The sequence below is a fragment of the Dendrobates tinctorius genome, unplaced genomic scaffold (assembly GCF_039654945.1).
Source record: "Dendrobates tinctorius isolate UK_male_01 unplaced genomic scaffold, ASM3965494v1 ptg000276l, whole genome shotgun sequence".
In the NCBI taxonomy this organism is placed as follows: Eukaryota; Metazoa; Chordata; class Amphibia; order Anura; family Dendrobatidae; genus Dendrobates; species Dendrobates tinctorius.
The window spans coordinates 663,497-680,304 of record NW_027361943.1 but is presented as its reverse complement, the minus strand read 5'-3'; the positions used below and the strand labels follow the sequence as shown (position 1 = coordinate 680,304).

The 16,808-nt window shown below is 43.3% G+C and overlaps 1 protein-coding gene across 1 annotated transcript in view; it reads right to left on the bottom strand.

Moving 5' to 3' along the window:
• Positions 1 to 16,808, bottom strand: part of LOC141072555 (tyrosine-protein kinase JAK3-like) — a 635,207-nt gene that overhangs the window by 223,180 nt on the left and 395,219 nt on the right. Inside the window, exons 17-18 of the mRNA XM_073559823.1 lie at positions 10,417 to 10,567; positions 10,206 to 10,339 (exon numbers count right to left, since the gene is read on the bottom strand). Coding sequence (XP_073415924.1) covers positions 10,206 to 10,339; positions 10,417 to 10,567 — 285 coding nt within the window. The remainder of the gene's footprint in view (positions 1 to 10,205; positions 10,340 to 10,416; positions 10,568 to 16,808) is intronic.

Genomic DNA, 16,808 nt, shown 5'->3' with positions numbered 1-16,808 from the left:
CAACCATAACAGCCTACACTTTTCATCCAATTTTGTTTCAATTTTTTGTCTGGATCAGTAAATAAGCTTGCCGTCAACATGGATCCTATAGTAGGAGCTCTCCTCGCAACAAATTTAATTGAATATTTTTTTAATATTTGATTCAGTTCACCACTTTGTTCTAAAATGGGTAAATGTTTTTTAATAATGGAGACTATTTCTTGATACTGTGGACTAAATTTAGTGCTGAAAACTATACCCAAATCATTATGTTCTTTGATATTTTTATATTCCAACAATTCCTGTCTATTTAAATTGTCTACTATGCCTCTCGCTCTTTTTAGAGACCAGTTTGGGTAACCCCTGGATTTTAATCTTTTTGCCAAAAATTCAGATTCTTTCATATAGGTATCTTTTTCTGTACTATTTCTTTTTGTTCGAATCAGTTCACCTGTAGGTATATTCCTAATTACATGGTTGGCGTGACATGAATTTGCCATCAATATACTATTCACAGCTGTAGATTTGCGATAAGGTTCCACCAACACTTTTTTCTGATTTGAATCTATTTTCAAGGTCAAATCAAGAAAGTTAATTGACAGCTCATTCATGTGACATGTAAATTTGAGATTGAAACTATTTTTATTTAAATATGAAAAAAAGGAAGATGCTAAATCCTTATTCCCCCTCCACACAAAAACCAAATCATCAATGAAGCGTCCCAACCAAAAAATGTTATGTCTAAATGGATTGTTAAAATGAAAAATATACCTCTCCTCCCATACTGACATAGTTAAATTTGCTAAAGACGGTGAGAATTTGGCCCCCATGCTCACTCCCTGTATCTGCAAATAATATTTCTCATCAAAAATGAAATAATTATGAGTGAGCAAAAAATTAGTTGCAAGCAATAAAAAATGTTGAATTTCAACTGTATACTCACTGTATTTAGATAGATAATATCTGAGGCTCTCCAATGCAACAGAATGTGGAATTGATGGATATAATCCAATAACATCACATGAAAGCCACAGAAAATCATTCCCCCATTCTATTTTTTCTACCATGTTAATAGCTGCTTTGCTATCTCTCAAGTGACTAGGAGTTAAAGCCACCAGGGGTTGTAGATAATGATCCACCCACTCTCCAAGGCGTTCACTAAAAGATCCTATCCCTGAAAGGATAGGTCTAAGTGGGGGAGGAAAAATTTCTTTGTGCACCTTGGGGAGTGAGTGGTAAATGGGTATAATGGGATGGTCACAATACAAAGCTTCACTCAATTTCTCTGAAATAGCTCCTGTAGATACACCTTCCTGCAAAATTTTTTTCATTTCCTTATTAAAAGGGAGAGTGGGATTTTCATTTAATTCCCTGTACACACTGGGGTTTCCCAATGCGGATAAATTAAGTTTCTTATATAAACCCACATCCAGAATGGTAATTGATCCACCCTTATCCGACTGGACAATTTTTAGATCTTTATTCTTACTCAATTCCTGAAGAGCTTTATGCTCATGAAATGTCAGATTATGATGGGTCAGTTCCACTCTGTTATTTAATTCTACCAAATCCCTTTCCACCGCTTCTTGAAAAACATCCAGCATCGGAGGTCTAGATTTAAGTGGGTAAAATTTTGTATTTTTTACATGAAAAGAATCATTTAAATTAACCTGGTATTCTTTGGAGCTTTCAGATTCTAGTTGTCTCAAATTGTACAAACCCACCTGTTCCTCAAATGTAAGTAACCTTTCAACATTCCTATTTTCTACAGAACAAAAATTGTCAGTACCAATATTATCCCCAAAATGACATTTTAAGGTTAAACTACGTGCTAGACGATTGACATCCATCACTGTGTCATATACATTGAATTTACATGCCGGGGAAAAACCAAGTCCTTTTGACAAAAGTGAAAGTTGCGGTGCTGAAAGTATATAACTGGAAAGGTTGTAGACTAGTACAGTTACTTCTTCCGTTTCCGGAGTTTGTCCTGATAAGCCTGTTCTCTTATGGCGTCTTCCTCCTCTCCTTCTAATCCGTTTTTTGGTTTAGCTCCCTCTTTGTTGTAATTTCTTTGGTAAGATTTTTTTCTTTTTTCCATACCTTTATTAGATGCACAAGCCACTGATGAATCTGAATAATCATCTGAAGTATCTCCAAAAGTAGTGTCCATATTTTCTTGCGTTTTTTGAAAAGTCACTTTATGTTTGCTGAACCAAGGTTTCCGTTTTTTTAATATTGATGACGGATTCTTACTCCAATTATATACACATTTACTGTTATAATCCTCCAAATCTCGTGTATATTTTCTTTTTTTAGTCTCAATGATGGTATCCTCTAGTTTATTTAATTTTTGTTGCATTTTTTCATATAATAATTTGTAAGAATCATTGCCTTGATAAATTTCCAGAGAATCTTTCACAATCTTAATTTCATCACTGAGTGTTTTAAGTTCAGTCTCCTCTTCTTCAATGATTAATTTTATAAGACTGAGAGAGCATTCACTAAGAACATTTTCCCACCTGGTCTGGAACTCATCATTATAAGCTGTTGTGGCCACTTTTTTTAATCTCAGACCACGTGGGATCATCTTCCTCTCCCAGTAGCAGCTGAGAGAATTGTGGTCCCACCATAATTAACTGTTCCTTGATCATAATACGTTCCAAATTGTACATGATGGAATTTAATCCCCCAGGTGCTATATCCACTCCATTGACATTGTCATTGAATATCAAGGCAAGTTTATTGCGTCTTGTGTTGCAGTAATCCACTTCCATAGCAAAAAAGGATTTTTTACTAATGGGATCAGTCATATGTAATGAAATTTCAAGTTCAATACTTTGATTATGCGTGCTCGGCTAATACTCCCAGAGGCAATATTCAAACAATGTAAAAAACATATAGCCAGCTCACCATAAAGGAGTTCCTCTTAATGCAATAGTCGGTGTTCACCTTATATTCTGCACGGATCCAGGCAGGGAGTATGCCCCAGCAAATAGGAATGTAAGAGAATTAGGATCCAGCAAAAAGATGAAAATTCACCAGAATTATAAAATCTTCTTCTTTATTTATCCATCAAATCATATAAAAAATATGTGAGGAACTCCAAACAATTGGTAACATTCCAGCAAGGGACTACTCATTTTAACAATCCATTTAGACATAACATTTTTTGGTTGGGACGCTTCATTGATGATTTGGTTTTTGTGTGGAGGGGGAATAAGGATTTAGCATCTTCCTTTTTTTCATATTTAAATAAAAATAGTTTCAATCTCAAATTTACATGTCACATGAATGAGCTGTCAATTAACTTTCTTGATTTGACCTTGAAAATAGATTCAAATCAGAAAAAAGTGTTGGTGGAACCTTATCGCAAATCTACAGCTGTGAATAGTATATTGATGGCAAATTCATGTCACGCCAACCATGTAATTAGGAATATACCTACAGGTGAACTGATTCGAACAAAAAGAAATAGTACAGAAAAAGATACCTATATGAAAGAATCTGAATTTTTGGCAAAAAGATTAAAATCCAGGGGTTACCCAAACTGGTCTCTAAAAAGAGCGAGAGGCATAGTAGACAATTTAAATAGACAGGAATTGTTGGAATATAAAAATATCAAAGAACATAATGATTTGGGTATAGTTTTCAGCACTAAATTTAGTCCACAGTATCAAGAAATAGTCTCCATTATTAAAAAACATTTACCCATTTTAGAACAAAGTGGTGAACTGAATCAAATATTAAAAAAATATTCAATTAAATTTGTTGCGAGGAGAGCTCCTACTATAGGATCCATGTTGACGGCAAGCTTATTTACTGATCCAGACAAAAAATTGAAACAAAATTGGATGAAAAGTGTAGGCTGTTATGGTTGTGGTGCAAAAATTTGTAAGTGTTGCAAATATATTGTTAAAACGAAAAAATTTTCTTCTATAAAAAATGGAAAAAACTTTGAGATTTTTTCTTTTATTAATTGTAATACAGAAAATGTAATATATCTTATTGATTGTAATATTTGCGGACTTCAATATGTGGGTTGCACCACTAATTCATTGAAACAGCGTATGCGAAAACATTTGTCGGATGCAGTTAATTTGCCTATTGCAGGAGCCTCTGCGGTTTCCAAACACTTTGCCAATGTGCATAAAGGTGATCTAAAAAGCTTTTCCTTTAGGGGAATAGAGGTGGTTACAAAACCACGTAGGGGTGGTGATTATAAAAGTAAAATCCTCTCTAGAGAAAGTAGGTGGATCTTTTTATTAGAAACTAGAGTTCCTGATGGATTGAACAGTAGAATGGACCTTATTACACAATATTAAGCAAGCAAACATCAAAAAAAAATTTTTTTTTTTTTTTTTTTTTTTCTTGTGCCTACATTAGTTTCTAAAGATCATATCTTTATCTTAAACCTACTCCAATATGTTATTCTTTTGAGAGTCATATTTATGATGGTCTCTGATACTTAGATCGCGCCTACTACATGATGCATTTTTTTCATATATGTTTATATAAAAATTTCTTTATTTTTGCGGCAGTTATTCCATATCACTGTTGATTTGTTATTTAATGTTTATATCATTGGTCTATGTATAAAACATGTTCAATATATGTATTTTTCTAGCAATATTTTTGAACTGAGTTTCAACCATCTACTCAGGTGTTTTTAACTGGTTTGTTTCACTGCTTTTAATTAAGGGTCATTTGAATATGTTTCACAAAGGAGGATATATTGCCAGTGTTGGAGCTCAGTTCAAATAGGACCGTGAAGAAGGCACATAGTGCTGAAACATGTAGTCCCTTGCTGGAATGTTACCAATTGTTTGGAGTTCCTCACATATTTTTTATTTTTTATATGATTTGATGGATAAATAAAGAAGAAGATTTTATAATTCTGGTGAATTTTCATCTTTTTGCTGGATCCTAATTCTCTTACATTCCTATATATATATATATATACACATATATATATATATATATATATATATATATATATATAAAATCATTATAATTTGTTATAACTAACCGTAGTTAGTTACTATGCCCGGGCAGCACTGGGCTCTTCAGCTAGTAATTACTAAAAGGGACATTAATACTAAAGTGGATACTCTTAATGGGAGTTATTACCATTAAATGGGACACTGGAGGGCAATATTACTAAAGAGTCACTCTGGGGGCAATATTACTAAAGTGGACACTTAGGGGGACATTGGTACTAAAGGGCTAACAGCTACTTATTCACTGCATTGTCCCCCATTCTTCCCTGCATTCAAATGACAGGAGGCAGAGTCCAACTCAACTTTAAACAAAACCGGTTTATTATCTTCAGGACACAGCACATCCATTACATTTCCAGCGCATTCTTCACAATACCAGCAGCATATTTCTCTGTCTTTCCCTGCTTCTTCCTCCACGTCACGAAATAAACCACAAAGATATAATGGGACGAGGTGCCCGATGAAAACGCCACTGCGGCATATCTCCCTTCAGCCTGATTCACCTCAGACTCAGAAATACTGCCTACAGGGTTGTCCACCAAGTCAACGGTTAACCTGCCCATGCACTTTTACAGTGACTCACTCTATCTTCTGCTCCCCACTTCACTTTCCACTCCACTGCTGTGCATACTGTGCTCTTTACTCTTCTCTTCCTTTCTCATTCTTCTACTACTTTTCCAGGGATGGCTGGGCTTCTGCTTATAACATCACGAGGCAGCCGAGCACCCAAGGCCATGGGCCACCTGAGCACACACAGCGGTCTACCCTGACTGACTATGTACAGGAAGACTCTCCATCTTATTCCCAGCTAACCCCTCCTATTGTTAATGCCTAAGTGTCCTACAGCTAAACCTTACTATGCAATGTACTCAGTGCCCCCATCTAGTGGGCCTCTATATGGGCACTGTGCAGTGATAATATTAGTGTTTTTTATAGTGTTGTTTGTTTTTTTTGTTCTTTTATTGGTTGGCCAATTTAGTTAGTCTGCTATATATACTATATACAGGTGTATATAATATATAATATTGTTCTTTGTCTAGCACAAGATATGGCCATCATGCGGCCCTCCAGGTGATGTTGTGCGAACTGTGCAGCTGACTGGGAAACGCCATTCCCTTCTTATATTCATATGTATTCGCGTCTTTTAGATGTGAATACGTTTGAACAATGCAGAGCCAGGAGAAGAAAAGAAGGAGAAAGACGTTAATAAGAACAGATGTCACCTATAAGGTGCATGGATGTAAATATTTGTAATACTGCTTGTGTCTTTTTAGAACTGTGGTTCCTGTATGGTCCGCAATCTAATGATAGCCACTCCCAGCATCTCCTTACCATTAATAAGAATATACTTGTAGGCTCATGCAATACAATTGTATATGGCTGACCTGGCATTGCAGTTGATATATGTACTATACTAAGTTTGATGCTGTACATCAGTATAGATGTACTGATGGTTTTCCCGGTCCTGCATTCATGTACTGTAGGTGGTTCTGGCACTGAATTTGTGTACCAACAGTGGTTCTGACTCTACATTCATGTACTGACATTTGATCTGGTTCTGTATTCATGTACTGATGATGGTTTTGGCACTGAATTCATGTACTAATGGTGGTTCTGGTGCCACACTAATCTGTTGATGGTGGTTCTGATTTTGTTTACATGTACCAATCCATAAAATATTTAATGGCTATGTTAAAACATAAAAATCCTCAAAACTTTGAGATTTGAGATTATGCGGAGGATTTAGCGAATTTCTGGTCCAAAAGTTGAGTTTAATACCTTCATTATAAAACCTGTTTTCACCTTCCTGACCAGGCCAATTTTACAATTCTAAGCATTGTCACTTTTTGTGGTAATAACTAAAGAACGCTTCAACGGATCCCACTGATTATGTGACTGTTTTCTCATGACATATTGTACTTCATGATAGTGGTAAAATTTATTCGATATGAGTTGCATTTGCGAAACTATCGGAACATTTCCCACATGTTTACTTTACTTTACACCAGTACATTTTTCGAAACATAATTTTTATTCTTAGGAAGTTAGAAGGGTTAAAAGTTGACCAGAGATTTCTCAATTTTCCAATAAAACCATTTTTTTAAGGATCACATCACAATTGAAGTAACTTTGAGGGGCCTATATGACAGAAAATACCCAAAAGTGACATAATTCTAAAAACTGCACCCATAAAGTTATTCAAAACTTTGGCTAATTTATGTGCTAAGTATCTTCTTTTTACTGTAAATTTTTCTATAGCAATATTGCAGTTCCAATTTTCCAAAATTCCATATGTACATAATGTAGCACTTACCTATTTTCTATGGCAGTAATACAGTTCCAATTTTTTAGATTTACCATCCTAAACAATCCAGAGTGCTGCTTTGTATTTTCTTATATATTTTTGTATGTTTTGGTGCTTTTATGCAATAAAAACCATTTTATAGAAAAAAATTATTATTTTTGCATTGCTTTATTCTGAGATCTATAACTTTTTTATTTTTCTGCTGATAGAGTTGTATGATGGCTTGTTTTCTGTGGGACAATATGATATTTTCAGATATACAATTTTTATTTACATTTGTCTTTTTCATCTCGTTTTAGTCCACTTTTTGTTCAGCAGTATAATGATAAAGCATTGTTTTTTGCCTTGTTTTTTATTTATTTTTTTAACGGTGTTCACTGAAGAGGTTAATTAACAGAACAGTTTTTTATGGCAGGTCTTTCCAGAAGCGGCGATCCCAAATATATGTGCACTTTTTTGTCTTATTTTTGCTTTTACATACATAAATGTATTTATTGGAATATTTTTTCTTTTTTTGTTCTTTAAATTGTGATTTTTAAAAAAATATTTTTACAATTTGTATTGGATTTCTTTTAACTTTTTTTTACATTATCCCAGGATGTTGCATCAACTGTATACTGACCAATCGCTGATCTAGTACTCTGCAATGCTTCTATAGATATAGAAGTGTCTCAGCTGTAGGGAGGAGGCGTGCCAGCACATGCTCAGAGCATGAGCTGACAGGTCACAGTCTTTGGGTGACTCCAAGGCCATCTTTTGGTGCAGGGTTACCTTGGAGACCATTGACACAACATATAATCTCTTTGTGCCAATGGGAGCATAGAAGGGAGCTCCCTCCCTCTGCGATGCCCCTTGATGTCGCTGCCAATAATTGACAGCTGCATCAGAGGGGTTTTCTAGAGAGAAATGTGCTGCCCAGTGTCAGAAATCTTGGTCTCAGATGCAAGTCATGGGTCTTGTAACAGGATAATGACCCAAAACACACAGCTAAAAACACCCAAGAATGGCTAATAGGAAAAAATTTGACTATTCTGTAGGGGCCTTCTGTGAGCCCTGACCTAAATCCTATTGAGCATCTTTGGAAAGAGCTGAAACATGCCGTCTGGAAAAGGCAACCTTCAAACACGAGACAACTGGAGCAGAAGACATCATACTCACCCTCCTCGCGCTGTCGCTGTATCTCCATCCCTGCATCTCCATCCCGGCGCCGTCAGTTCTTCCTTGCTGAGCGGTCACATGGTACTGCTCATTAAGGTAATGAATATGCACACGTCTCCACTCCCATAGGCATGGAGCGCATATTCATTACCTTAATGAGTGGTACCACGTGACCGCTCAGCACAGGAGAGGTGACGCGCTGAGACAATGTAGATGCAGCGACAGCACGAGGAGGGTGAGTAAGACTGGGGGAGGGGGAGCCATGCATACAGTGAGGGAGGGGGAGGGAGCCATGCATTCAACAATGGGATGGGGGTGAGCCATGCATACAACAGGGAAAGCTACACATGCCAGGCAGGATGGGGGAGTCACACATAGCAGGACAGGGATGAGGGATCAATGCATGCCCGGCTTATACTCGAATCAATAAGCTTACTCAGTTTTTTGTGGCAAAATCAGGTGCCTCGACTTATACTCAGGTCGGCTTATACTCGAGTATATACGATATTTAAAGTTAAGTGGCTAGGAGAGAGAGGAGGGGAAGGTGGGGTGCATATTGGGGACATCCTTTGCCTCTTGGGTCCCTGATCATAAAGGAAATCTGTCAGCAGGTTTTTGCTATGTAATCTGAGAGCTCCATAATGTAGGAATATAAGAGAAGATACCCCAATTCCAGTGATGTGTCACTTACTTGGCTGTGTTTTTCTATTTCAATACTGTCAATATTTTATTAGCAGGAGATTATCACTACAGGACAAAAAGAACCATGTATCCTAGTCCAACCACACCTTGAGCAATGATTAGCAGTTTTCTGTCTTTATACAAAGTTGCATAGAAAGCTGTGATGTGTGTGCGGGTTATACACAGGCCAACATCTCAGCCCTGCTACATATGCAGCAGAGGAAACTGTGTAAACTAAGTGATATCTTCATGGAATCAGGGTCTCTGTCCTTATTTCATGCAGATTAAATAGTGAAAACCTGCTGACAGAGTCTCTGTAAAAGATACTAGCCATGCCAGTCCAGTCTTTGATCAAGAAGGATTTAAAGAGGATCTGTCACCAAGTCAAACATGAGCAGTTTTTGCTCTTATTTTATTCTTCCTGCTCCCCTGAGGTTTCCGTTTTTTTATTTAAAAAAAAACCTGCCAATCGGTTCCAGAGAATATGAGGCTCTTTATTTAATGCTAATTTTTATGTTTTTTGCCAAGAGGGTGATGCTCACAGGGTTCTCTTGGGACACGTCTTTAGGCTGGTCTACATTTTTACCCTGTGAGCATTGCCCCTTTGGTAAAGACCATAAAAATTAACAAGCTCATATCTCTGGAACCCTATTTCAGATTTAAAAAGAACAAACAATACTGAAGGGAGCAGCAGGAATGAAGTAGAAGCAAAATCTGACCACTTTTCACCTACTGACCGGTCCCCTTCAAGGTGGTTTCTCAGCATAAATAGTAGGTTCAGGAGGCGTAGGACAGAGTAACGTATGATGATGATTTCACTGATAAGATAAGTTTCTTACTTTCACTTATACCATTGATTTATGGAAAGTATGCTGAAACAACAGTGACCATTGTACGTGAACATTCTAAGCTTACATCAAAGCTCGGTGTGCCATTTGCCATATTTCCTTTAGAATATACAGACACAATATTCTAGTTATTATTCTTATAATAGGTCATTGTTTTCCCTCAGACACAGAGTGAATACAACCCTTCCAGTGCCTAGCAACATTACAAAGAACACATCACTGATTGCTCCGTACCTTGCCGATAACAGATATATATTTAAGATGTCTTTCTTCATAAACACTTGGGTCCTGGTATTCCCAGACACGGTCACAGGCTCTGAATCCATCTTTTACTTGCTGCCCTTTGGAATCCACTAATAGCTCATAATCTGCAACAAATAGCAACAGAGCTGTCATAAATTATATATCTTCAGTCAGAAATACTTGAAGGCTTCTTCCTCCTTACCAGATGCAATGAGATTATTGAGCTCACGAATGATAGAACGAAAGGGTAGTCTGATGGCTGGGTTATAAGACATACACTGCTGCTCTAAACTTGCCAGTTCAATCCAGTGTGGAGCCGGAAGTTGCATTTCGTCTTTATAAAACTGCAATTTCTAAATAATTAAGTGATACAGGATATAAGTCAGTGAAAACATTCAGGTTCATCACATCAGTAAAGACATCAGAACTGTAATGATATTCAGGTAGTGACCTGGACTGGGTAAACCATTTGACTATTAGATGATGAGTATGAAGCTGTGGTGCAGGTAGTGCAAGTGGGAGGGAATTCACAAATAGCAGAAATCCTGGTGTTTGCTGGAAGCAGCCACATTCTTGTAACTGGAATAGATTTCCAGTTGCAGAAATTTCGGCAACATCTCTGCGGCATGCAAAGTTTCCCTAACTATTATAGAGGTTGTCTCAGGGCCGGACTGGCTATCTGGCAGTTCTGGCAAATGCCAGAAGGGCCTGTCTGGTCGTGGGCTGCCTTGTCTGCTACATTGTTAACAGAATAGGTGTGTTAGCATGGGTGGTCTGGAGCAGAAACCTCCGGGAGTGGACTCTCTGGGCCGTGGCACCGAGGGTCCCCGGGCGAGCTGCCAGGTGGAACCGACCCCTATACAGGGACCGTTAGGAGCAGGCCCAGGGGTTTGAGTACCACGGTAGCCGGTACCGAGAGGGGCGGCTCAGGATGGGCCGGAGAAAGACTGAGCCTGGAGTAGGACGTCAGGAACACTGAAGGCAGGACTGGAGTAGGACAGCAGGAACACTGAAGGCAGGACTGGAGTAGGACAGCAGGAACACTGGAGGCTGGACTGGAGTAGGACAGCAGGAACACTGAAGGCAGGACTGGAGTAGGACGGCAGGAACACTGAAGGCAGGACTGGAGTAGGACAGCAGGAACACTGAAGGCAGGACTGGAGTAAGATGGCAGGAACACTGAAGGCAGGACTGGAGTAAGATGGCAGGAACACTGAAGGCAGGACTGGAGTAGGATGGCAGGAACACTGAAGGCAGGACTGTAGCAGGATGGCAGGAACACTGAAGGCAGGACTGGAGTAGGATGGCAGGAACACTGAAGACAGGACTGTAGCAGGACGGCAGGAACACTGGAGGCAGAACTGCAGAAGAGAACAAGGAACACGGGTAGCAGGACTGAGAAGCTGCTGCGAGGAGCAGCCGACACTGGAACTGCAGGAGCAGAGTGCACACGATGAAGCGAGGCCAGGGTGTTAGGAAACACAACGATCAGGCGCCTCCCTCAGGGGGAAGCGGCCTGATATGGCCCCGTCTGGTCAGCCATTGGCCCAAAGGTGCTTCCGGGTTAGGGCACAGCCGGAGCATAAGAAGCAGGAGGGAGGCACGGCTGTGGCCTATGGTGCATGCACATAGCATGCAGGGAAGGCATCGGTCACGAGCCTGTCTCAGGTGACCGCCGCAGTCTTTGGGTGGAGAGAGGCTGCGGCGTGGGAGCGGAGGCCGACTGCGGCATGGGAGCGGAGACTGGGTGAGTATGACGGAGCGGTGTAACAGTACCCCCCCTAAGCCACCCTCCCGGGAGGTTAGCAAGAAACCTCCTGAGGATACGGGGAGCATTGATATTCTCCCGAGGCTCCCAGGATCTCCCCTCAGGACCAAAACCCTTCCAATCAAGAAGAAAGAAAGTCCTACCCCTAATCCTTTTCACAGCGAGAATGTCCTGCACTTCAAAAACGTCATTGGCACCCACCGGCTGAGGACCAGGATCAAGCGAGGAATGGAAGCGATTCAGCACCACAGGTTTTAGGAGAGAGACATGGAAGGTGTTCGGGACCCGGAGCGAAGCAGGCAACCTCAATTTGTAGGCGACTTCGTTGATACGTCCAAGAATTTCAAACGGACCGATGTAGCGTGGCCCCAACTTGTAGGAGGGCAGTTTCAACCGGACGAATTTGGATGAGAGCCAGACCTTGTCCCCAACACGATAGGGTGGAGGATCCAATCTCTTCTTGTCGGAAAAATTCTTCATCCGATCAGTTGACTTCTTGAGTGACGTGTTGGTCTCGGCCCAGATCTTGGAAAACTCGGAGGACAAAACGTTGGCCGCAGGTACCTCGGAGGCAGGAGTTATCGGAAGAGGAACACCAGGATGTTTGCCAAAAACAATGAAAAACGGAGACTTGGCTGAAGACTCACCAGCATGGTTGTTATAAGCGAACTCTGCCCAGGGGAGTAAGTTGACCCAATCATTCTGGTGGGCGTTGGAGAAGTGCCGTAAGTACCCCATAAGCATCTGGTTGGTACGCTCTACCTGTCCGTTGGACTGTGGATGGTAGGCCGAGGAGAAGTCGAGGGAAACATTGATGAGCTTACAAAGCGAACGCCAGAACTTGGAGGTAAACTGAACCCCTCGATCAGACACAATGCGTCGAGGTAATCCGTGAAGTCTGAAGATTTGACGAATTAAGATTTTGGCCAACTCCGGAGCTGAGGGAAGACCGGGCAAAGGGACAAAGTGAGCCATCTTGGAAAAACGATCCACCACCACCAGGATGACTGTGCAGCCCGCAGAGCAGGGTAGGTCGGTGATGAAATCCATGGCGATGTTCTCCCAAGGAACCATAGGGACGGGCAACGGAAGCAACAAGCCGGACGGAGGTCTCCGTGGCACTTTGTTTCTTGCACAGGATGGACAAGAGGCCACAAAGTTGAGTACATCTTGGCGAAGCGTGGACCACCAGTAGTGACGCGTGATAAGGTCAAGGGTCTTCTTAGTTCCAGCATGGCCGGCCAGTTTGGAGGAGTGCCCCCATAGAAGAACCTTTTGCTTGAGATTCTCTGGCACAAGCGTCTTGCCTGGTGGGGGAGTAAGCCAGTTCATCGGAGCCACGGTGATGATCCTAGTGGTATCAATGATGTGCGAAGGTTCTTCCGTGGATTCGTGTGGCTGGAAGACCCTGGACAGGGCGTCAGCTTTGGAATTCTTGTTGCCAGGATGGAATCGGAACTCGAAATCAAATCGGGTGAAAAATAGGGACCATCTGGCCTGGCGAGGGTTAAGTCTCTGGGCAGACTGAAGATAGGCCAGATTCTTGTGGTCCGAGAAGATGACAAAAGGATGGACAGCTCCTTCCAGGAGGTGGCGCCATTCCTTCCAAGGCCAACTTGATGGCCAAAAGTTCCCGGTCGCCGATCGAGTAGTTACACTCGGATGGAGAAAAGGCCTTCGAGAAGAAGCCACAAGGGTGCAGGCGACCGGAGGCGGTTCTCTGGGACAGTACCGCCACTGCACCCGTCGAGGAAGCGTCCGCCTCGAGTACAAAAGGTCGGTCACTCTCAGGGCGATGCAGGACCGGAGTCGTGGAGAAAGCCCATTTTAGGGTCAGAAAGGCCTCCTCTACCTCAGGAGACCAATCCTTGGAAGTAGACCCTTTACGGGTGAGCGCAGAAATGGGTCTTGTGATCGCGGAGAAGTGGGAGACAAATTGCCGGTAATAGTTGGCGAACCCGAGGAATCGTTGTATCGCCTTTAATCCGACGGGGCGAGGCCATTTGAGGATGGCAGACAACTTCTCGGGATCCATCCTTAGACCAGTGTCGGAGATAATGAATCCCAGAAACGGCAGAGAGGTCTGTTCAAAGAGACATTTCTCGATCTTCGCATACAGGCGGTTCTCCCGAAGACACTGAAGCACCAGGCAGACACTCTTTCTGTGGGAAGAGAGGTCCGGCGAGAAGACGAGGATGTTGTCTAAGTACACGACCACACAGGAGTACAAGAGATCCCAGAAGATCTCATTGACGAACTCTTGAAAGACTGCAGGAGCATTGCAAAGACCGAAGGTCATGACCAGGTACACGTAATGGCCATCTCGAGTGTTGAAAGCGGTCTTCCACTCGTCACCTGCATGGATACGGACCAGGTTGTAGGCTCCTCTGAGGTCCAGCTTGGAAAAGACCCGAGCCCCTCTGAGACGGTCAAACAGCTCCGGAATGAGTGGAAGAGGGTACCTGTTCTTGATGGTAATCTCATTCAAGCCCCTATAGTCAATGCATGGCCGTAGAGTTCCGTCCTTCTTTTTGACGAAGAAGAACCCGGCTCCCGCGGGCGAAGAGGATTTCCATATAAAGCCTTTGGCGAGGTTCTCTCAGACGTACTCAGACATGGCGGTGGTCTCTGCTGGAGACAGAGGGTAGATTTTGTCCCTTGGAGGGGTTGAACCGGGAACAAGTTCAATTGGGCAGTCAAACGGGCGGTGTGGAGGGAGGACCTCCGCTTCTTTCTTATCAAAAACATTGGCGTAGGAGTTGTAAGCTGGAGGAAGTCTCGGGAGGTCTGGAGGTGACCGAGGAGCGGCCGCCAGGTGGACAGGAGTCAGACAGCGAGCTCGGCACGGGTGCCCCCAGCAGAGTATCTCCCCAGAAGACCAGTCGAGAACAGGCTGATGAGTCCTTAATCATGGAAGACCGAGTAGAATGGCGTGAGAGAGCTTAGGTAAAACGTAAAAGGCTTTCTTCTCTCGATGTAAGGCTCTGACTTGCAACTCCACCTCTTCAGTGACCAAGGTGACGGTCACCTGTAGCGGTTTGCCATCCATGGTGGCAATCTGAATTGGGTTAGATAGAGTGACTACAGGAATTTGGTATTTGTCCACCTCTTCCGGCCGAATGAAGTTACCCGCTGAGCCCGAATCCACGTAGGCCACCTCGGAACCACGCCTCCCTCCTGAAACCAAAAGCACAGAAATCGTAAGGGGTTGAGAGGGATCATCATCACCTAGGAAGGCCTCTCTTACCTGACCTAGGTGGAGTCGTTTCCCTGCCTCTTAGGACAGGTGCGGATATAGTGTGACGAATCACCGCAATAGAGGCACAGACCTTGTGCCCGTCTCTCTCTCTGACGCAACTCGGCCAACCTGAGACGATCTATCTGCATGGGCTCACCTGAAGAGAAGGAAGAGGACCCGACCGAACGGGAGCTGGCAGACCGGGTGAAAGGAGAAACTGACCTGGACGACAACCTGTCTCTCGCTGACTCCCGAGCACGCTCTAGAAAGCGCAGATCAATGCGGGTAGCCAGTGAGATAAGGTCCTCTAAGGTGGACGGGGTACCTCGACCTGCGAGTTCATCCTTTATTCTACTAGAAAGACGGCGCCAGAATGCCCCCACCAAAGCCGCGTTATTCCAGCCGAGCTCGGAGGAGATAGGAGTGCGAATAGCATACTGTCCGACCGTGAGAGAGCCCTGGTGTAAGTTAAAGAGTGATTCAGAGAGAGAGGCTAACCGACCGGGCTCATCGAAAACCTTACGAAACGTATCCAGGAAAACCGGGAGACTCGAGACGACCGGGTCGTCACGTTCCCTGAGCGAGTTTACCCAAGACAGGGCCTCTCCCTCCAGATGGGACATGATGAAGGCCACTTTGGCCCAACCTGAAGGATATTGCTGCGGCAGCCATTCAAAGTGAACACTACACTGATTTAAGAACCCCCTACAGAGCTTGGGATCCCCAGTGAAACGAGGCAACTTGGTGAGGCGGGGCGTTGGGAGAGCAGTAGATGCAGGAGGAGGAGTCGGCACTGCAATGGCAGCCTGGAGGGCCAACAAGCGACTATCAAAGGAGGCCATGTAGGACAAAATGTGGGCTTGAGTATCTTGCTGCTGGCCCAGTTCCTGTTGGAGACTGGCCAGCTGAGTGGCATTTCCAGGATCGGCCACCTGTAAAGCCGACAAAAGGGTGTCCATCGACTTCATGACTGACATAATGATTCTCCCGTAGGAATAGAAACTCTTTCTGGGTAGCAGCCGTGGTACCGGCGGGGTCCATGGCCTGATCGTACTGTTAGCGTGGGTGGTCTGGAGCAGGAACTTCCAGGAGTGGACTCTCTGGGCCGTGGCACCGAGGGTCCCCGGGCGAGCTGCCAGGTGGAACCGACCCCTATACAGGGACCGTTAGGAGCAGGCCCAGGGGTTCGAGTACCATGGTAGCCGGTACCGAGAGGGGCGGCTCAGGATGGAGACTGGAGACTGGAGTAGGACGGCAGGAACACTGAAGGCAGTACTGGAGTAGGACGGCAGGAACACTGAAGGCAGGACTGGAGTAGGACAGCAGGAACACTGAAGGCAGGACTGGAGTAGAATGGCAGGAACACTGAAGGCAGGACTGTAGCAGGACGGCAGGAACACTGAAGGCAGGACTGGAGTAGGATGGCAGGAACACTGAAGGCAGGACTGTAGCAGGACGGCAGGAACACTGGAGGCAGAACTGCGAAGAGAACATGGAACACGGGTAGCAGGACTGAGAAGCTGCTGCGAGGAGCAGCCGACACTGGAACTGCAGGAGCAGAGTGCACACGATGAAGCGAGGCCAGAGT